This window comes from Equus przewalskii, chromosome 3 (genome assembly GCF_037783145.1).
Source record: "Equus przewalskii isolate Varuska chromosome 3, EquPr2, whole genome shotgun sequence".
Lineage (NCBI taxonomy): Eukaryota > Metazoa > Chordata > Mammalia > Perissodactyla > Equidae > Equus > Equus przewalskii.
The window spans coordinates 49,695,303-49,718,439 of record NC_091833.1 but is presented as its reverse complement, the minus strand read 5'-3'; the positions used below and the strand labels follow the sequence as shown (position 1 = coordinate 49,718,439).

General features: G+C 40.5%; 1 protein-coding gene and 1 long non-coding RNA gene across 3 annotated transcripts in view; one reads left to right on the top strand and one right to left on the bottom strand.

Annotated features, from left to right (window-relative positions):
• Positions 1–13,642: 13,642 nt before the first annotated feature.
• On the bottom strand, positions 13,643–17,594 carry LOC139082281 (uncharacterized). The gene is made up of 2 exons (XR_011538116.1): positions 17,456–17,594; positions 13,643–13,781 (listed from the first exon to the last, which is right to left on the bottom strand). It is a non-coding gene; the product is annotated as an uncharacterized lncRNA (long non-coding RNA).
• PKD2 (polycystin 2, transient receptor potential cation channel) overlaps positions 17,555–23,137 on the top strand; it is a 56,269-nt gene continuing 50,686 nt past the window's right edge. The window contains exon 1 of one of the 2 annotated variants that reach the window (XM_070612680.1): positions 17,555–18,099. In XM_070612680.1, the coding sequence (XP_070468781.1) occupies positions 17,574–18,099 (526 nt within the window). In that variant the 5' untranslated portion in view covers positions 17,555–17,573. Of the gene's footprint in view, positions 18,389–23,137 lie in introns of both variants that reach the window. The other variant, XM_008523689.2, reaches the window with a different exon arrangement.

Below are 23,137 nucleotides of genomic sequence, written 5' to 3'. Positions count from 1 at the left end.
GTCCCGTAGTTGCCCAGCAATTAACAACGGTAACCATTTTAAGGAACGTACTGGGCTGAGTAGAGACTAGGGCCTGCTGCATCAGCCATCCAGTTTCTGGCTGAGCTAAAGTTCCCAGTCAAGGAAACAGAAGCCAGGTTGGGGTTGATATTCAGCCAAAAATCCTCCAACCATGCAGGGCTGTATAGGCCACTTCCCCCCAGTGGGAGCACCTTTTTGTAATTTTCACAAAGCTGATAAGAAAGCTATTGAAAGGCTAGATGCAATCACAAATCAATTTTATTGTTTCTCATCACTCTTCACTAATTTGCTGAGTAAATGTATTGCTTTCTTGCCCTTGGATGAAAACTTGGTAGGTCCCATAGATATCCTGATCACTTGTAGATAATAAATAAATATTCTCTTTGTACTGGAAAATTTTTAAATGCTTTTTCAGGCAATAACCAAACTTTTAGTTTCATTCTAAACCAAAAGTTCTGGAAACCTGAAGTAGAGCAAGCATCTTTATTTCCAGGTCTTGCTCATCTGCTCTTTCTAAAACTAGAAATTTCATTTGGAAATTTAAAACTTCTCTATTAAACAACTCTTGGGACAAAAGAGGAAAAAAATAAAATTGCGGAATTTCTAAAAAGGAATCATAATGAAAACACAAAATCAATAGAGGATAGTTAAACTAGTGTTTACAGAAAATCCATAGCTTTAAATTGCTGCAGCAACAAAAAAATAAAAACATTAAAATAAATTGAGCTCTCATCTTCCAAATTAGAAAAAAGCAACAAAGTAAAGCAAAAGAAACCGTAAAGAAGGAAATAGTAAAGTTAAAAGCAAAAGTAATGAGGTAGAGAACAAATAAGGAGTAGAAACTAATAAATCAAAATGCTGGTTCTTTGTAAAAAAAAAAATCAACAAAATAGATAAACCATTAGCTAACCCAATAAAGGAAAACAGGTAGAAAACACAAGTAATAAAAAAAGGAGATAATCAAGGAAACTGAGGAAATTTTAAAAATCAAAAGAGACTACTTTGCACAACTCAATACAAATCAAACAAAAAAACTAGATGAATCAGATTATTCTTTAGGAAAATGCAATTTGCCAAAATTGACCTTGCTATACATAGAAAGCATAAATAGACAAATTTCTGTAGAGGAAAGAGAAAAAGTTATCAAAGAACTATAAAAACTAGACCCAAATGATTTTGCAGGGGAATTCTATCAAACCTTCAGAGACCAGCTAATCCCAATACCATTTAAATTGTAACAAAGAAAGAAAACGATCTCTATGAAACAAGCATAACAGTGACATGCAAACCTAGTAAAGATTGCAAACACACACACACAAAACTATAAACCAATCTCACTCATGACTAACAATGAAAAAATCCTAAATAAAATACCAGCAAGCAGAATCTGAAATCAAGTTCAGAATGCATCATAATCTAGGGGGCTTTATCCCAGGACAGTGATGCTTCAATATCAGTAAATTCATTCTTGTAATCCACCATAAAGATATGTCTAAGGAGAAAGATGTCATATGATTAGATCTATAGATGATTAGAAAGGACTTTGCATTAATCAGCTATACTGTGAAAATAATGAATCACAAACATTCCCAATATCTCAATGGCTTACAACAGCAAATATCTTTTTTTTCTCACTCACTAGCCTGTTGGTTGGCAAGAATGGTTGTGCTTCAGGCTGCAGGATAGATTCAGGTCTGCTCTATATGTCTCTCTATCTGGGATCAGCAACTACCCAAGGCATGTCTTTCTGATGGTAGAGGCAGAAACACAAGAGAAGTGAGAAGAAACTTAGAATGCTTTGGGCTCAGAACTGACACACTGCCACATTTGATAAAATTCCATTGTTCAAAAGAAGTCACATGGTCAAACCCCACATCAAAGTGCAGGTGAGGTATGCTCCCTCCACACTGAATCATGATAGAAGGGAAAAAAGAACGAACTGTGGGCAAATAATAAAATGTAACACAACCTCTGACAAATTTCAGCACTCATGCTTAATTTCATAAAAATAAAATAAAAATTAGTAAATAGTTCCTTAACATGATGAGATATTTTATACCTCAGCTCAAAAATTAGCATCATACTTAATGGAGAAACATTAAAGTCATTCCCATTAAGATCAAGGCCAAAGGAAGTATGCCCTCTATCTCCACTACTATATAGCATAGTATTGGACATAAAAGCTAATAATCACGAGCTTTTAGATGCATAAGAATTGAGAAAGAATTAAATTATATCTCTATGTCTATTACATAATACTACACCTAGAAAACACAATCAGTACCAAGAATAACAACTAACAAGTTCTATAAGGTAGCATGGTATACAATTTACCTAAAAACACATATACAAAAATACAAACAGCAACCATTTAAAAGATATAACATCATTTAACATAGAAACAAACAAACAAAAAAATAAAATACTTAACAGGAAGTAGGCCAAAACTGTATTAGGAAAACCGTGAAACACTCCTGTAAGCCAAAAAAGCAGCCTTGAACAAATAGAAAGACATCATTTGGTTTTCATATAGGACAATTCAATGCCATATAGATGTCAAGTCTCCCCAAGTAATATATAAATGTAATGTGATTCCAATTAAAATAAAAGTAAACTATTTTTCCTGGAGTAATGCAAGCTAATTCTGAAGTTCATATGGAAAAATAAGCATACAATATATGAAGGAAAATCCTGAAAAATAAAAGCAACAGGGAGGACTAGCTCTAATAAACATTACAACAGACTCCAAGGCCCCTCTGATGAAAACACTGTGGTACTGGCAAATGAATAGATAGAGTGGAAGAGAATAGTAAGCCCGAAATAGACTCAAATACTTGTGGGAATTACTATATAGCATCTAAGATCACTTGGGAAAAGATGGACTTTTAAATAAATGATCTTGAATGACTGGATATCTATTTGGAAAAATAGATAAATGGAAAAAGATAAAATTGGATCCATATCTCACACTGTACATCAAAATAATTTCCAAATAGACCAGAGATGTAAATTTAAAAGGAAACTATAAAAATATTAGACAAATACTAAGGGAGTCATTACTTTATAATCCGGGTGTAGGGAAAGCTTTTCTAACCATGAAGAGACTCAATCTCATATTACCTGCTATAGACTAAATGTTCGTGTCCTCCCCAAGTTTACATATTGAAACCTAATCCCCAGTGTGAGGGTATTTGAAGGTGGGGCCCTTAGGAGGTGATTAAGTCATGATGGTAGAGTCCTCATAAATGGGATCAGTGCCCTTACAGAAGAGACCCTGGACAGCTTCCTGACCCCTTCTACCACGCGGACACACAATAAGAAGATAGCCATCTATGAATCAGGAAGAGGGCCCTCATCAGACACCAAATCTACTGATGCCCTGATCTTTGACTTCCCAGTCTCCAGAATTGTGGGAAGTAAATGTTTGTTGTTTATAAGGCATCCAGTCTTTTTGGTATTCTTGTTATAGTTGCCCAAACAGACTAAGACACACTGTCCATGTGGTCATCATTAGTCAAGTGCAGTGGCCCCTTGGGCTCCCAATGTACCTGCTTCAGGTGACACTTTATCACAATCACCCACAGGTAATAGCTTTGTTAATTGAGTTGTCCCTGCATGCCAAAGGACACAGCATCTCATTTCCCATTGGCAAGTGGCTCAGCACTGTGCTCAAAGCCAAAGGCATGACCAAGTTCATCCTGAAATCACATCTTTGAATGGTGGTACCATTCAAAGACCATTCCCTGTACCATATCAGTCAGGGTTCAGTTAGAAGACAGGAAACACACCAGTAATTTGAACAGGGAAAACTAAACATAGAGAATTATTAACTAGAAACAAGAGGTTAACCAGAGGAAATAAAAGAGAACCCTAACAATATCACTGGGCTGAGAGTACCCAAAGAAGGAATACTTTGGAAAGAGCATCCCCAAAGCTAAGACTCAGACTTCTTTAGGAAGGGTGTAGCTGCAGCCCAGGGCATGGCAGAGAAGTTTGCTGTGTTATCCCTGCCAGAGCTGGTCCGTAGCTGGTGGGCTGAAGTTGGCAAACAGGACACTTCCCACTGGAGTGCCAGTAGACTGAGGCTGGCAAGCAGGAAACTGTGGGCCCCACTGTTGAGCAGGAAACTGCCCACCAGGGTGTCAGCAAAACCAGCTGGGGAGTGAGCACCACTGGGTGTTCTGCGTGCTCATCGCTGGCAGCTGCTCCACAGGAAGAGCCAGAAGAGAGGACAGACACCAGCACAAGGAGCCTGCTTTCTGCAGTGTCCCTCCAGTGCCCTCTACCGACAAAGCTTGCTGTAGTGCCAGCTGGCAAAGGAAGCATGTTTACAGATCCAGCTCCAGTATCACAAAGCAGGGATGGATTCCGAGAAGGACAGCAGTAAACTGATAGCTGTCACAGGCTCTTTGGGAAAAAGGCTGATTCTTTTTATTGGGCAAAATGAGTAAAAATGAGCCTGGGAAATCTCTTTAATGGTAGGATGAGAGGAAGCACTCAAAGACAAAATGGGGTCATATCCAAGGGACCAAAGAGCAGACTTGAAGGAGCCTTCCATTGGCCAAAACTGGAGTAATTTGAGAACAAAAAGAATAATGACAGTAATGGACTATAAAATATTGAATTTTTAAAATTTCATTAGAATTTACTGATACTAAAAGAGAAGAGAGAGCATAAAAGTATTCTTTACAGATGAATGCCAGCTAATAATAAATGTAGAAGGAATGACAAAATTAGAAAATCATTTTGCAACGCACAGTGTAATATTGATTCAGGCAATGGTCACTAATGAATGTTAAAATCATTGCACAAAAGGTTTTTGGGAACAGGATATTCACCTGGCCTCAGAATGCCACTCCACAAATTACTAATCCCAAAGAAAGAAAAGATGTTCAATGTCACTATAATTATATCAGGGGAATGCAAATCCAAACCACAATGAGATAGCACCTCACACTTGTTAGAATGGCTTGTTACAGCCATTCTAACTTTGATACTAACTTTGATAACACTTGTTATCAAAAAGACAAGAAAGAACAAGTGTTGAAGAGGATGTGGAGAAGATGGAACGCTCATACACTGGTTCAGGGGGACGTAAATTGGTGCAGCCGCTATGGAAAACAGTATGGAGATTACTCCAAAATTAAGAGTAGGGCTACCATATGATCCAGTTATTCCACTTCTGGGTATTTATTCAAAGAACTTGAAAACACTAATTCAAAAAGGTAAATACGCTCCCATGTTCACCACAGCATTATTTACAATAGCCAAGATATGGATACTACCCAAATTCCCACCAATAGATGAATGGATAAAGAATATGGGGTGCATATATATATATATATATATATATATATATATATATATATATACAATAGAATACTAGTCAGCCATAAAAAAAATAACGAAATAACGAAATCGAGCCATTTGCAACAACATGGATGGACCTTGAGGGTATTATGCTAAGTGAAATAAATCAGACTGAGAAAGACAAGTACTGTGTGATTTCACCCACATGTGGAATTTAAAAAAACAAAACAAAACAAAACAAAAACAAACTCATAGTTAGAGAACAGATTAGTGGTTACCAGAAAGAAGGAGGTTGGGGTTTGGGCAAAATGGGCGAAAGGGGTCAATTGGATGCTAACTAGACTTTTGGTGGTGATCACTTTATAATGTACACAGATGTCAAATTATAATGTTGTACACCTGAAACATATAATTTTATATACCAACTTTACCTTAATAACAGAAAAAGAGATGTACAATGAAATATTTAGGAGTACATCTAGAAAAACCTGCCAAAGCAATTTTGAGAAAGAAGATTAAAGCTGGAATCATCACATTTTCCACTTTCAAACTATATTAAAAAGCTATAGTAATCAAAACAGTATGGTACTGTTATAAAAACAGACACACAAATCAATGGACCTGAATTGACAGTCCAGAAACAAATTCACACATGTATGGTCAACTAATCTTTGACAAGAACACCAAGAATACTCAATGGGGAAAAGATAGTCTCTTCAAAAAAGAATGTTGGGAAAACTGGATGCCCACATGCCAAAGAATGAAATTGGACCCTTATTTTAGATCATACCCAAAAATCAAATCAAAATGCATCATACAGCGCATTGTACAGTGTTGGTGGGAATGTAAATTGGCACAGCCTTTATGGAGAACAGTATGGAAGTTCCTCAAAAACTTAAAAATGGAACTGCCATATGATCAACTATCCCACTTCTAGATCTATACCTAAAGGAAATGAAATCAGTATCTTGAAAAGCTGTCTGCACTCCCATGTTCATTGCAGGCTTACTCACAATAGCCAAGATATGGAAAGAACCTAAGTCCATTGACAGATGAATGGATGAAAGAAATTGTGATATATGTGTATACACACATACACACACACTCACACACACACACTAGAATATTATTCAGCCATAAAAAAGAAAAAAAGTCTGCCATTTGCAACAACATGGATGAACCTGGAGGACATTATGCTAAGTGAAATACACCAGACACAGAAAGACAAATACTGTATGATCTGACTTACATGTGGAATCTAAAAAATTTACACTTAGAGAGCAGAACAGTGGCTGCCAGGGCTGGAGTATGGGAAGAATGGGGAGAGGTTGGTCAAAGGGTACAAACTTTCAGTCATAAGATGAATAAGTTCTGGGGAATCTAATGCCCAGCATGGTGATTATAGTTAATAATACTGTATTGTATACCTGAAATTTGCTAAGAGAGTATATCTTAAGTGTTCTCACCACACACACACACACACAAAGATAACTATGTGAAGTGATGGATATGTTAATTAACTTGAGTGTGGTAATCATTTCAATGTATATGTATATTAAAACATTGCATTACATAATTTTTTTTTGAAAATCATGGGGCTGGCCCAGTGGCGCAGCAGTTAAGTGTGCGTGTTCTGCTTTGGCGGCCCAGGGTTCGCCAGTTCAATTCCTGGGTGTGGATATGGCACTGCTTGGCAAGCCATGCTGTGCTAGGCATCCCACATATAAAGTAGAGGAAGATGGGCATGGATGTTAGCTCACGGCCAGTCTTCCTCAGCAGAAAGAGGAGGATTGGCAGCAGTTAGCTCAGAGCTAATCTTCCTCAAAAAAAAAAAAAAGATTAAAAAAAAGCAAATCACATCATACTACGTAATTATATACAATTTTTATTTGTAAGCCATACCACAATAAAGCTGTGGAAAAATAAACAAATGTAAATAGATGAAGCCCCTCTGTTCAGAGACAGATTCATATAACGGTAAAAAATAAGAAATCCTACATCATCTTTTGTTTCTCTTTGTTTTACGTGTTTCCCTTATAAACAGGTTAATTTTTTTTGAAGAATTGCAATATTACTGTCAAATAAGGAAGTAGAATTGAAAACCAAATAGCATGCAATGAAACAAAAAGTTTATATTGTTAAATGTCGAATAAAGATATAACTATTATGAACTACTATGCATCAAATAACAGGACAACAAAATATTACATAGCAAAACCCATAACAAATAATTGATGAAAACATAATAGTAGGAAATTCCAGATGACCTTGGGTATGGTGATGACTTTTTAGATATAACACCGAAGGTAACATCCATGAAAGAAAGAATTTGTAAGCTGGGCTTCATTAAAATTAAAAACATTTGCTCTTCAAAAGACAATGTCAAGAGAATGAGAAGTCAAGCTACAGACCAGGAGAAAATATTTTCAAAAGACATCCGATAAAGTACTGTTATCCAAAATATATAAGGAGCTCTTAAAACTCAACAATAAGAAAATAAACAATTTGATTTAAAAATAGGCGAAAGACCTTAACAGACACCTTACCAAAGAAGATAGAGAGATGGCAAATAAGCACATGAAAAGATATTCCACATCATATGTCATCAGGGAAATGCAAATTAAAACTACAATGAGATATCACTGCACCCCTATTAGAATGGTCAAAATCTGGAACACTGGCAACACCAAATGTTGACAAGGATGTGGACAAACAGGACTTGTCATTCAGCATTTGCGGGAACGCAAAATGGTACAACCACTTTGGAAAACAGCTTGATGGTTTCTTACAAAACTAAACATACTCTTACCATATGACCCAACAGTCTCACTCCTTGGTGTTTACCCAAAGAAGTTGAAAACTATCGTCCATACAAAAACCTGCACATGGATGTTTACAGCAGCTTTATTCATAATTGCAAACTTGGAAACAACCAAAATGTCCTTCAGAAGGTGAATGGATAAATAAACTGTGGTACATCCAGACCATGGAATATTACTCAGCATCAAAAAGAAATGAGTTATCAGGCCATGAAAAGACATGGAGAAAACATAAATGCATATTACTAGTGAAAGAAGCCAATCTGAAAAGGCTACAGACTGTATGATTCCAACAGCACGACATTCTGGAAAGTGCGAAACTATGAAGACAGCAAAAAGATCAAGTTGCCAAGAGTTGGGGGAAGGGAGGATGAATAAGCAGAGCAAAGAGGATTTTTAGGGCAGAGAAACTATTCTGTATATATTATAATAATAGATATACGTCCTTATACATTTGTCCAAACCCATAGAATGTACAACACCAAGAGCAAACCCTAATGTAAACTATAGATTCTGAGTAAAAATGTTGTGTCAATGTGGGTTCATCAATTGCAACAAACCTACCACTCTGATCAGGATATTGATAATGGGGGAGGCTATGCATGCATCAGGTCAGGGGTTATATGGGAACTCTCTGTACCTTCTCAGTTTTGTCATGAACCTAAAATTGCTCTAAAAAATAAAATCTTTAAATATGGGGAGGAAAGCATAACAGCAGTGAAAAATTTTAGCATGTCACTTAGATTCACATAGGAAATGGCATAGTCAACAGGCTAATTTGACTAAGAGTTATACGGAACAGACCAGCTTTTATTCTAAGCTAATCTGGCCCCACTACTGAGGCATTACCCTTCTGAGAATTCTACTCAACACCGCATATATTACAAGGTTCCTCTACCATGGATGTTGAGAACTTGAAAATTTCCTGGGTCTGTGAGAGCATCAGGAATTGTCCCACCTGCTCCTTTCCTCTGCGTCAGGCAGATTCCTCAAATGCATGCCTCGAAGACTCAAGGGCAACTCTTTGGAGATCTCTGGAGCTCTTTCTCTGTGCAGCTCGCTCCTCTCTGGTACTCTGCAAATTCTATTCACTTTGGCCTCCCAAATTCTCAGCTTACTCTTTCCTCTCACCTTAGGGGGACCACACTGCAGCCTGGGAGCCCTCGCTAGGGAATTACTGGGGAAACCAGAGGGCTCACCTCAGGAGTTTATCTTCCTTCAGGAATTACTGTTTGCGATTGCCTGTTGTCTAATGTTCGAAAACCATTCTTTGTAAACTTTGACTGGTTTTCATATTTGTTTAAGGTAAGTGGGTAAATCCATCCTTATTGCTCCATCAGGGCCAGAAGCAGAAATCCTTTGAAAATAATTTTAACTTAAGAAAAAGAATGGAGAAGATCAAATAAAATATATGGGCACAGAGAAATGAAAAGTGAGCTGGCAGAATTCACAGGAGGAATCAAGAATTTTAAAATAAATAATTAGAGAAATAAAAACCACATTTGAAACTATAAAAACATGAAAGGTATGGTAACATGGAGGCGGTTTGTAAAAATGCTATAAAAACAAAAAATAGAAGGGCCAGCCCCATGGCCTAGTGGTTAAGTTCAGTGTACCCCACTTTGTGGCCCAGGTTCATGGGTTTGGATCCCGGGTACAGACTTACACCACTTGTCAGCCATGCTGTGGCAATGACCCACATATAAAATAGAGAAAGACTGGCACAGTTATTAGCTTAGGGCTAATTTTCCTCAGCAAAAAACAAAACAAAACAAAAACAAAAAATAGAAAATGACAAAATGAGAAATCGTTAGAAAGAAGATAACACAAAATCAAACACAGTAGCTCCACCACGTACATAATTGATATTCCTGAACTAAAAGAACAAAACAAATGAAAGAGTATTTCAAAATTATGAAAAAAGAAAACTTTTCTAAAAGAAGTGAAAAATTGAATTTGCTGATTAAACCTGCACAATATTTCCCAGAAAAATAATTATGTAGAATGATCAACACAAAATTGTATCCTTGAGCAGGATAATAAAAAAAACTCAGCAGGTAACTTTTGGGCTGAAAAATCAAGCCATCTGCTGCGCTGAGAGCAAAAGGGTGGGTTAATCTGACCTCGGGCTTCTCCACAGCAACGTTTAATGACAGGGGAAGGTGGAGGAATGTTTCCAGAAGCCTGAAAACAAGGAAAAAAAGACTGAGCCAAGAATATTATGCCCAGCCCATTTGTTTTATGTTTATGGCAACAGAAAGGCATTCTCAATTTTGTTCAGATTCTGGGAATAATGAGGCATTAATGAGTCCTTTAAAAAAAAAAGGAAAACTTCTTGATTAAAAAAACTATCCCAAAAGGATCGAATCAAGAGAAAGAACTCAGGGAAGGAGAATCCATGTTTTAAAAGTACTGGTAATGAGTACTGGATACATTTAAATATATAAGATGAAATTTTATATTTATTATTTTAGAAAAAAGGGAAGTTTATAGACTTTGGATGTGTAAAAGTTATTATTAACTTCAAAAAGTGTTTGCTCGTAGAGAGTATACGTTTGCTAATATCCTTATTTTTCAGAAGAACAGTCAGAGACTACCGGAAAAAGCTGATGAATCAAAACTTGCTTCATTTAAAAAACTGATGGTCGATATTACAATTTACATGTGTAAATGTTTTCCAAATATCATTCAGACAGAAACCCAACATAGCCCACTAATGCTCTCTGATAAACAGATGAGTAGCCCTGTATGAGTCAGACCAAAGTAAAGACTGTGACCAGAAAGTCATTAAATAAAATTAGACTATTAAAATTTACAAATTTAAAATATCTTATGTGGCCAGTGAGCAAGAGTAGGAGGAACTATAACCAAAGGGTGGTATTAATAAAAGTTTAAACGCATAAATCAAACAAACAGAACACAGCTTCTAGAAATAAACTCACACGTACATAGTCACTTGATCTTCAACATCAGTGCAAAAATGATTTAATAGAGAAAGGATAGTCTTTGCAGCTAACGGTGCTGGAAGAATTGGATATCCGTAAGAAAAAAAAAAAACCCTTGATTCTCACACTATAAACAAAACTTATCTCAAAATGGATTATATCCCTAAACATAAAACTTGAAATTATAAAACTTCCAGAAGAAAATATAGGAGAAAGTGTTTGTGGCCTTCGGAGAAGCAAAGATTTCTTAAATATGATATCAAAAGCACAATCCATAAAAGAAAAAATTTATAAATTGGACTTTGTCAAAATTATGAACTTCTGCTATTAAAAAATACTAAGAGAAGGAAAAGATCTTTAAAAGGCCCTTTAGAATATTATTTACAGCAAAAACTTCAAAGTTGTAATTTAATGAAATTAAAAAGGAAATGCAGGGTTCCACATCCCCCAAAGTCTCTAATCTCCTAACCCTTGCAAAGTGGGAGGCCCGGCCAGCCACCCTATATGCCCTATTTAGCCTACTTGCCTCCACAAAGAGGCCCAAACACGTGTTCATATAGCATCTTATGCATATTACTAACACGACTGTTAACCAATCCGTATTATTCACTTCTACTCAAAACCGTTAGTTAATCCTATCTCAACTGCAAAGGGCAGGAACCCTAACCTAAAATAAACATTCCACAAAGGAAGTTCTTTGGCTAATGAGGTCCAGGGGTAGATCTAACTTCAATTAGTGCTGGCTCAGGGCCTCAAATGATGTCATCAGAACCTGGCCTTTCCCCATCTCCTGGGACCCACCTAAGATACAATTAATCAGGATCCCTAGGAGTTAGACTCCAGACTCTTAAAAAACAAACAAGCAAACCCCTTCCCAGATGAGTTCCACTAGAGCTTATTGGGTAATTGCTTTGTCTGTATATAGTTTGTCTTTGCAAGCTTATTACAAGTTCCCTGCAGGCAAGGACAACTTCTTTTGTGCCCTAATTATATCTAATATTGTGCTAGATGGACATAAAACAGGTATTCTATAAAATCTGGTAGATCTCAGGATGCTGTAAGCCTCATTCCTGTTGGCATCAAACAGCATTTGAAAAATATTCTGATATCCTTTTGGAATATCTGTACCAGTGAAAGTACCCTGGATTCAAAGTTTTTGAACAACTACACCCAAATGGTATCGGTGAATTGAACTTGGGTTGATGACGAGAAAAGCCTCATCACCACACAGTATTTCAAAGTGCTCTATTCTTGGCCCCACATAATTTAAAATTCTTTTGAACTTGGATAAAGATATAGATGATAAATATCATATCTATATCTGACAAAACTAAAAGATGGTAAATGATAAAAATATATTTTACAGCATTCTTGAATAGGATGGCCACCCACACATTACCACTAGTTCAATTTTGGTATTCTTCCAGTCTTCATATTATATGTATTTTTATGTATATGTATTGTTGGCTCCATTTTTCCCCTGAGCATCAACATTTTGGCTGCCAGCTTGTCTAGACTTACATCCTTACAACTCCAAATCTAGTGGGAAGAAAAGATTTCTTTTCCAACAACTCAAAAAAAAGTTCTGTCCTCATTTCCATTGAACAGAATTGGATCTTATGCCTGTTCTTAAATACCATTCACCGGGTCCCACGGGACACGATGTTCTGGTTGGCCAGGCTTGAGTTCCATGCTCATCACTTGGGAGCTGGTGGTGGTGTCAGCTGCATCTGAGGTCCTCACAGATTCAGGATGGGAGGGTGGTTCCCCAGGAAAATTTGGTTACTGTTATGATAAGAAGGGAGAATGGCTGCTGAACTGCTAAACTACAAACCAAATAAGCCAGGGTCTCTGCTCTCCAGGAGTTTAGCTTCTACTCAGGAAGACAACTATGTTAACAGATATTTTCAATATGAGGTGATAAACATTTACAGGGAGAGGGGTAAGTAAATTCAAGGTGGGGGCCAGGATTGTGGCTATGGAAGTTGCCAGAAGGAGATGATGCCTGAGTCTAGAAAGAGTCATAAGTCTTTATGAGGTGTGGAAGAGGGATGGGGAGTGATGTGAGGATGTTTCCAGTCATCCTTGACTTCTAAGACCTGATCCCCTTCGAGGTAGGAATCATGTTTCATCTTTGCCTCTCAGAATCCAACATGGTGCCTGGCATCTAGTGGACACTCTATTAGTGTTTGATGAATTTAGTAATATTCCCTCATTATGTCTTCAACAAAAATTCGGTGGGAATTTGTAAGGTTGGTATTTAACCTCTTTGCTCAGAAAAGGAAACTGAGATAGAGAAATCAGTTCATCAAAACCACAACCCCCCTAGAGGCAGGGACACATCTGAACCCAACTCCAGACATGAAGAAGAAAGCCACAATCCCAGCTTTGTTATTAGAGCAGTGAAGTGAAATAAAATAAAGTTTTAGTATGGCTAGCAGTTCTTATAAAGCTCAAAACACCAAATTCTCTTCTAATGATTTCAGATGTCAAGCGGTAAAAATCTATTTTACAATGTTCTTGAATAAATAAGGACGGGGGAAAAAATTGAGAGGAAAACATGTTTATTTGGGTGGGTTGCTAAGCAACACCCCACATGCCAGAGACTCCTTTTGGATTTCCTTTTGAAGGTGGAATCTGCGGGACCAACGGGTACTTCGGCTTGTGTCTGCTTCGTGGGTTCACACTAGAAAATAAAAGCAAAATAGGAAACAAACAGGCAATTCTAACAATACAGAAGTCAGAAGTACGGAGACTGCTAAGTATTAAATCAGACTGGAGTGTTTTTAAAGTTTTCTTTTAAATGGTTTCTCTGAGTGTCCACTGCAGCACTGAGACTAAGAGGTGGGGTTAGCATAGCACATCCCCAGAAGAACCCACCACACAGAGGGATTAAAACTAGATAGCATCCAGGCCATGCTATCTACCCCACATGGCATTTCAGGCCTGACAGATTACTGAAATGTGCAATATGGCAGGAGCACTGTGGCAAACAGATGAAGAAAAATACGGGCTTGTGCATCTCACTTATTTAATAAGGGAGAACTTTGCATGAGAAATAGGGTTTTATGATGGATATTAAAGTAAGGAATTCTGTGCTAGGAAGAGAAATCTACAGCTTCAAGGCCTGCTTGAGCAAAAGCTAGGAGATCCAAAGGGGAAAAACATGTCAAGGTAAAAGCATAAAAGAGAACATTAGTAAGCCAGAAAGAATGAAGAGTCATGTGAGCAGAAAACACCGGACGTCTGGTAGAGAGTTCATGAAGACTAAGACCAAAATTAGTAGAGAAACTGCTGGAACGTAAGATTTAGGATGCAATGGACCAAATGCTATGCAAGTTATATTACACAAATATTGCTGCAATTTTTTTTAAATCATATTTCTTACAATGGTTTGTAATAAAAATTTCAGGTAAACACACATCTAATTCTGAATTATGTATGTGTGGATACATTTTCAATCAATCTGAATTTTGGGGTGACAAGGGTATAGTCTTAGGAAGAATGTTTCAGATTTAGTTTTAAACACTTGACACTAAAAAAAGGCATATTATTATTAATTACAGAATAAAGTCTGTACTCTTTAACATGCATCTGAGGCGGTTTGGCCCTGCCTACCTTCCCCTCCCACGCCAGCCTGAGTAACCTCTCCCAGTTCTCAAGCTCCTCTTGCATTGAAAGCTCTCACTACTGACTTGATACTAAATTATATTCTTCCATCTATTGTTATTTAGACTCAGAGTGTGTATCTCTCCAATGAGATTATAACTCCTTGAAGGGTCTGTCCAAATAGCATTCTGTTTAGTTTTGTATATTTTAACAAAAATAATAACGTTATTTACTATACATAGTCAAAGCACAGAATTAGATCCAACAATAGATAGCAATTGAATTAATTTGTTTATTCTATTATTTCTTGTTATTATTGTTTTCCCATTCAGTCTCTGGACTATAAACCTGTCAGCAAACAACAGTAAGAATGAACAAGAAATGAACAAACTAAGCAGTAATCTGCTGTCTTCTAAACCATGAATCGTGGAAAATCAAAATATCTTTGGGGAACAAATATCACAAAACTGATGACAGCCTTTTGAACAGTGACTTTGTAACAGCTTCGCGTGGGCTTAAGCTATTCCAAGGGCCCTGGGAGCCCAGAGGAGAAGCGGTGGGGTGTAAAAGTTAAAAGGAGCCCCACACAAAGAATTAGGAAACCCTCTCCGGGTCCAAGTTAGCTGTGTGCCTGAAAATGACGGCACCTGACTAGATTCTCCATTCCCTCAACACATGCACGGGGCGTGCAAGCTCCTTCAGGGCGGGCTTTTTGCTGTGTCATTGCTGGTGCTCTCTCCTAATGCTGTGCCTGCCTAGCGCACAGTATTTGTTACGGAATCGCTGAGCATGGAGCCTCTGTCCTCAAGAAGCTCACAGCCTAGTTGGGACAAACACTTCCAAATACACAATAATAATAGGTGAAAACATTTATCATAATTAAGACGTAAAAGCTAATAAAGCTAACATTTGAGCAATTACCATGTGCCAGATGGTGTTCCACATGCCTTACATGCATTCATTTACTTAATCCTCACACAACAACCCTATGAGGTGAACACTTTATTTCCATTTTTACAGGTGCAAGGAAGTAAAGTGACCTGCCCAAGGTCACACAGTTAGGAAGTGGCAGGCACAGGTCAAAGACTAAATCTGACTCAAAGACGATCAAAGCTTCTTCTAGGTCTGGGATTTCAGATGGAATCTGTCATGCTCTGCTCTACAGGCCCAGCTCCTCATTCAGAGCACAGGCAATGTCTTCAGAACGAACTGATGGACAGTGTGACATGCCTGTGCTCCAGTCCCACCAGCCCTGCCTTTGAGAAGCTCACAGTTAGTGAAAGACATGGATACCTAACTAGACCAACTTCAGGATCACGTGATAGGTAGCCATGATTACCTAAATACAAGCAGCGTGTTCTAAGTGAACAGGGAACCAACAAGGGATGCTGCACGTGGATGTGTAGGATGGGAAACCATGCTAGAAAAGTAGACGGGAAGCTGTTATGGGCCAAATTGCGCCCTCCTCAAGAATTTACACATTGAAGGCCTAACCCGCAATACCTCAGACTGTGATTGTATTTGGAGATAGGGTCTTTACAAAGATAATTAAGTTAAAATGAGGCCGTTGAGTGGGCCCTCATCCAAGACGACTGGTGTCCTCATAAGAAGAGAAAATTAGGATGCAGACACATGCAGAGAGAAGACCGTGTGAAGACACTGAGGCAGACCCCCATGTACAAGCCAAGGAAAGAGACCTTAGAAGAAACCAGCCCTGCCGACGCCTTGATCTCAGAGTTTCAGCCTCTCAATTTCTGATGTTTAAGCCACCTGGTCTGTGCCTTTGTTATGGCAGCCCCAGCATATTAACACAGGGGCAGATTCTAAAAATTTACTAAACTCAACCACAGAAATTAAATTCTATCCTTGAAGCTGTCAGAAGCCCCCAGAGGTGTCTAAGCATCAATGTGACGTGAGCAGCTTTGGTTCTGGAATATAACTTGGAAACAGTGGGGACCCTGAAGTGGAGAATAGAGGCGAAGTGACGCATCCTTAGTCCCAATGCAGAATAATACAAGACATAAGATGAGGGTCCTGAATTAAATCACTGACAACGGGAAGGAGAACCAGAGGTCCTATCACAGAGACATTTATGCGGCAGAAGCAACAAGATTTGGGGACGATGAGATGCAGGAGAAGGGTAGACAGATGAGGCTGTTATGAAGAAGTGAAGCTTGGGAAAGTGAGGAGGACAGTGATGTCTCAAATCTCAGCGGGGACTCCAGGAGCTGAAGCAGACTTAAAAGAGGATGGGAGAAGATAATAAATTTAGTTTGGGAGAGGTTAAATTTGAGACAACTGCGGAGCGTCGAGTTAGAATGCTCCGTGGACTGCGAATAACCTTCCGGACCTGGAGCCTCACGCAGGATTCTGTTACTCAGAGGCCAGTGCTGGCCCCGGAGGGTGGGCGCTGGGAGGATAGCGGGGTGGAGAATGAGCTCTCGCTGGGAGCACCAGCGATCTGAGAGTCCCAAGCCTGCATCTTTGGGGTCCCCACGATGTGTGGAGAGAAGAGCCAACCAAAGGCTGAAGAAACCAGCCAAAAAGCAGCAGAATCGGGGACAGGAGGGCCGCCAAAGGCCAAGAAGTAAGCGTTAGTAGTTTGTTGGTAGTTTCAAATGAAGGACAGATTCCTTTGCCCCTGCTGGAGACCAACTCAGGCTGGATTTCGCTAATTCACACCATCCCACAAAAGAGTTTCCTCTCTTTCTCTGCACTTTGGTAAATGGAGGCAGAAGTGGCTGCGGTTACCAGGGAGCCAAGCATGATCTCAGGGTCGCGCAGGCAGTGACAGTTCCAGGAGCCCTTCCCCGCAGGCGGGCGGCGGGTCGGCGACCCCTCCCCGCCCCAGCCCGGCCCCGCGGCTGGAATGCGGGCGCGCGCGGCCCCGCTCCCGCTGGAGCGCGGCCCGGGGGCGGCTTCCTCGCGCCTCCCCGTGCGCGCGCGGCCGCGGGGGAGGCGGGCCGAGGGGGCGGGCGAGGGAGCGGGACGGCGGGGAGGCCGGGGGCGGGGAGCGGCGAGAGGCGGGCGGCGGGCCCGGGAGGAAGGAACATGGCTCCCGCGGCGGGCGGCGCCGAGCGCGGCGCGGGGCGGAGGCGCGCCGGCCGCCGCTGAGCGCGATGGTGCACTCGAGCCGCGTGCAGCCGCAGCAGCCCGGGGACGCGAAGCGGCCGCCGGCGCCCCGAGCGGCGGGCCCGGGCCGGCTGATGGCGGGCGGCCTCCGCGAGCAGAGGGGCCTGGAGATCGAGATGGAGCGGATCCGGCAGGCGGCCGCGCGGGACCCCCCGGCCGGAGCCTCGGCCTCCCCCTCGCCTCCGCTCTCGTCGTGCTCGCGGCAGGCGTGGAGCCGCGACAACCCGGGCTTCGAGGCCGAGGAGGACGAGGAGGAAGAGGAGGTGGAAGGGGAGGAAGGGGGAATGGTGGTGGAGATGGACGTGGAGTGGCGCCCGGGCAGCCGGAGGTCGGCCGCCTCGTCGGCCGTGAGCTCCGCGGGCGCCCGGGGCCGGGGGCTGGGGGGCTACCACGGCGCCGGCCATCCGAGCGGGAGGCGGCACCGGCGAGAGGACCAGGGCCCGCCGAGCCCCAGCCCGGCCGGCGGCGGGGACCCGCTGCATCGCCACCTCCCCCTGGACGGGCAGCCGCCCCGAGTGGCCTGGGCCGAGAGGCTGGTTCGCGGGCTGCGAGGTAAGAGCGCGACCCGCAGCGGCTGATGCACAAACCAGAGCTGCGGGCGCCGGCCGGAGCCATCGGCCGCTGCGGGCAGCCTTCCGGGGCTCCACCTCGCATCCCCCTCGCGTCCCCGCCTCTCTTGGAAGCGCGTTCCCCACCTCTGCTCATTCCGCTCGATTTCCGGTACCCATCGCGGAATTCCACTGCGCCCGTGTTGGTGCAAATTTATTGCATACCTCCTTCTTCTAAAAGAAGATATGTCAGCGTATTTTTACTTCTGGAAATAAGTGAAAGCTGTATTCGAGTGAAAGGGTCCATCTGGAGATTTTTTTTCTTATGGGGAAAAACATGAATATTCTAATATAGCTAATGGTGGTTGCAACTGCATTATTTGCTAATTTCACTAAATCAAAACGAAAATTCTCTGCTAATACCCATGGTGGTCTTCTGGTCTGAATGCCCTATCGCCCCTCATCCCGTTCTGGAAAGGGTCACAGTACAGTGTTGTCCAAGTTGTGGGAAGTGTCATTGGGTTGTCATTGATGTTGTTTTGGTGATGTGCATGGTTGTTTTGGGGAGAGGGAGCCGTTGAGAACGCCACGAATAGAATAAAATAATGTCTATGAAAACAGTTATTTGACCATTTCTAATTCTAGACATTTTTCTAAAATAGTTGCAAAGAAACGTTTACATTGTTTAAAAAACTTGGAAGTATGTTTTTAAATAACTAAATTAATGTTCTCTGAAATTCCAGCAAAACAGTGACGTCACCAGATACCAGCTGTGTGTTAATGTGTCAGAGTTCAGTGCACCCAGCTCTCCAAAAGACAGGAAAGGAATTTTCAAATTTGCCAGTGCCCATTAAGAGGACACAAATTTTCCGAGAGCGGATGGGATCCAGTTTTTGCAGAGTTTTGTCAGAGGCATCCTTGGAAAAGAGTTGCATTTGCTCTTACCATCCAAATTATTTTAATCTCCACTTTTAAGAGTTTCCATTCGCAGTTCTTTTGAAATTTTCCCTTCCATTCTCATCCCTGTCAGTTTTGAAAATCTTGCATAAGACACCATCCAGGTGTTTTTATAGCAAAGAGATTAAGACCAAGTCAGTCTTATACCGAAATCCCAGTTCCATAACACATTGGCTGTATGACCTTGAGCAAATTGGTTAACTCTCTGATCCTCAATTTTTGCATTTTTTTAAAAAGAGAGATAATCATAATACTTAGTTCTTGCCTTAGGAGAATTAAATGAGGTGAGACACAAAATGCATAGCAAGTCTCTGCTGTGTTGTGATGCGTCATAAATATAAATTAAATCATAAATTCTAAAAGTATACATTTGGGCACTTCTTTTACATAAGTGCCTATGCTAGTTAATTTGAGGGCATTATGGGGAACAAAAGATCCTTTAAATAATCTGTCTGAATAGATGAGTAAAACACTAATACTTTTTAAGTTTCGAAAGTGTGTTAAAACAAATGATGTATTATTTTGCATTGTTTTAACTGAGCTTTTTAAAATATTCACTGAAGTGAGAGAGAAGTTTAAGTTAATAAATAATGGTAAGTCATGATCCTTTTAACTCATTTTGAGCATTTGATAACACATTTAACCTTTGAATAAACTCAATAATGGAATGAGTGTATATACAGATTTATTTCTTTTAAAGAAAAATATCAGGAAATTTACAATGAATAAGCTCCTAGTAAAACTTCTAGTCAAACCTTATCAATGGTCTAATTAGTAGGAGAGTATATTCAGGAAATCTTAATTATATAAAATTTTAGAATAAATTTCATTTTGCTACTTTCTTTTATGAAGAAATTGAAATTCTTGTCACTGGTTAAATAAGTGACGTTTGTTAAATAATTAGCACCTATTGTGAAAATAGCACTGCTCTAAGTGCTACCAAACATAAATAAATAAGTAGCCCATCAACATTATCCTATGGACAGAAACCCAGAAAAGTAAATAAATAACCATGAACGAGTTGTGATTTTTTTTTCCATTCTGGGATACCAATGATAAAATCCTATATGCATTATGTAAGTTGTGCCCTAGGATCAGAACGGAAAGTAACGGGCAATTTCTAATGGTAGGGGAGATTACGGAAGCTTCGATGGTCATGGTCGGGAGCTCCCCTGAAGGTCTCCCGCCTTTGTGACTTTTTACAACCCGCTCGAACTTCCTGGGCTTCTCAGTTCCTTGTTTATAAAGTGGAAGAGTTAAACCCAAACTCCGAGGTCCCTTCCAGCTCCACAACATGGTCTGGGTTGTTTAATGACATGAACGCAAGATGGACAACAAATGGTCATTTTTGCTCCTTGGACAGTAGATAGATCAATCTTAGAAGCAGAAGTAAGACAGTAAAGGAGAAATGTTTGAGACCTGGTTGTGGGAAGCATTGTGTCTAACCAAGGAATTAAGAATTTATCCCTAAATGTTAGGAAGCAGTTGAAAGCTTTTGAGCAAGAACAGAGCATGCTGAAAGGGGATTTGAGTTGGGCAGCATGCTGTGCAGGAGAACTCGCAGAGGGAGACAGGGAAGCAGAGGAGCAGGTAGGAGGCAGCCAGTGAAGAGGTGATGAAGGCCTGGACCGAAGGAAGTGAAGGGTGGCTGAAAGATTTAAAGGCCACCCCAAACTTCAAGGTATCCACAAGAATCTCGTTTACTCTTCTAGGTTCCACCACACAGTAGTGCGAAGACAAAACGTGACACTCTAAGTGAATTATCAAATCTTCTGAATTTCCAAAGTTGAATGTGTTTTTCTGATGTATCAACTTGTTAAAGTCATTTTCTGTTATTTTAGACATGTATGCTTAGGATGTTTTGTTTTGGTTTTTTCCTGGAGAAATCGTAAAGTACTAGCTGTATTGTTCAGGGTGGACTAAGCTGCTGTAACAAACAGACACCTCCCCTCCCATTCACTATGTTGTATCATCACTGTCCATTTGCAGAATCATCCCAAATGGAAACTGTACCCATTAAACAATAACTCCCCATCCCCCGCAACCTCTATTCTACTTTCCGACTCTATGAATTTCCCCATTCTAGGTACTTCATATGAGTGGAATCATACAGAATTTGTCCTTTTGTGTCTGGCTCATTTCACTTGTTTTCAAGGTTCATCCATGTTGTAGGATGTATCTGAACTTCATTCCTTTTGATATCTGAATATTTTTCATTGTATGTATATACCACATTTTGTTTATCCATCCATTAGTTGATGACCACTTGGGTTTCCACCTTTTGGCTGTTGTGACTTTCTGCTTATTTTTAATCTAAACATCATCCCATCACTTCTTCCTTTTCCTTCTTTGTTTGTGCTATAAATTTGAACAGATGAGATTTTTTATGTTGTATATGTGGGGAGTTTTTAGAGGGAGGGTTGCTCCTCTGGGGTGTGTGATAAGGTTATGCTAGTAACAGAATTCATGCAGTCAGCAGACGTTTATCCAGAATCTCCTTTAGGGTGGGTACGAGGGATGTGGCGACGATTAATACGAGGTCCTGGCTCACAAGGAACCCAGAGTTTTGTAGGGAAAACAGGTGTAGGTAAATAATTGCAATGCCAGGTCCCAGGTATGGGAGGGACCCAAAGAAAAGAAACCCAGCTGTACCTGGGGAGGTTAGAGGAAGTGAAAGTTGATTACATTTTGAAGGATGAGGGGGAATTCCAGGAGGGAAAAATAGCAGAAGTAAGACCAAGCAAGCCTGTAGCCCGCTGGTCTTTTTCCTATAGGCAGTTAGAGCCAGTGGGGGCTGATGTGATCAAATGTCAATCTGAAGATGATTCTAGCAAGAATGTAGAGAATGGGGTGAGGTGGAGAGTGCTGGTTGCTGGGAGACTCGGTCAGGAGAGGGCAGAGCCAGAGAGGGAGGGGTGACGAAGGCCGCCCTGAGGCCTGTGAGCTGGGATGGAAAGAAGCTCGATGGAAGAGAGACTGGACCAACTTCATGTGAAGGTTAAGAGGAGCGCCTATTCTAGGATGAAATCCATATTTCTGGCTTGGTAAAATTAACCCAAACAAAACAGATAGGTTTTTAGAGAAATAAAAAGATAGATCAGTTTTGAGCATGTGAGTGTGAGCTGTCTGTGGAATATGCAGGTGGAACCAGCTCTTAGCTGTGGTATATACTTGTCTGCACCTCAGAGAGGGTTAAGAATTCGAGATTCAGGAGTCAATATCATATAAGATAGCAAACTGACTATTCTATAGATCGTAGAAGAAAGTCACTTCCCTCGCTAAAGGTGCCTCTGCAATTCAGATGAATATTAGGAAGGATTGTATTTGTCTTAAACAAGGCCCACGTGTGTCTGAGCACAAAAACAGGATTCTCTTATGATATAAATGCACTGTGAATTTGGTCAGGCTATTCACAATGAACTGAAAGTCCATTTGGACTGGGTCTTTACGCCATTCTGAAATCTGGCCCAACTGGGCTTCAGAAGAAGGACATTTTACAAGTTTAGATGGTTTCTGAAGCTATAGACGGGACTCTTCCAACCACTCCAAGAGCTTGACACATATTTCTAATTTCTAGAGCAACCCCACAAAAAAGTACTCTTATCCCACTTTCAGATGAGTAAATGGAGGCTCATGGTGGTAAGTAAGATCTCAACAGCCCGTAAGTGGCTGAGCCCTCATTTGAACACAAATCTCACTCCTACACTGCACACTGCACCATGTCATGATCAATAAGTCATTGGAGTTTAGTGTATTTCCGATGGGACAAAGTTACTGTGAGGCAGAATTCCACATT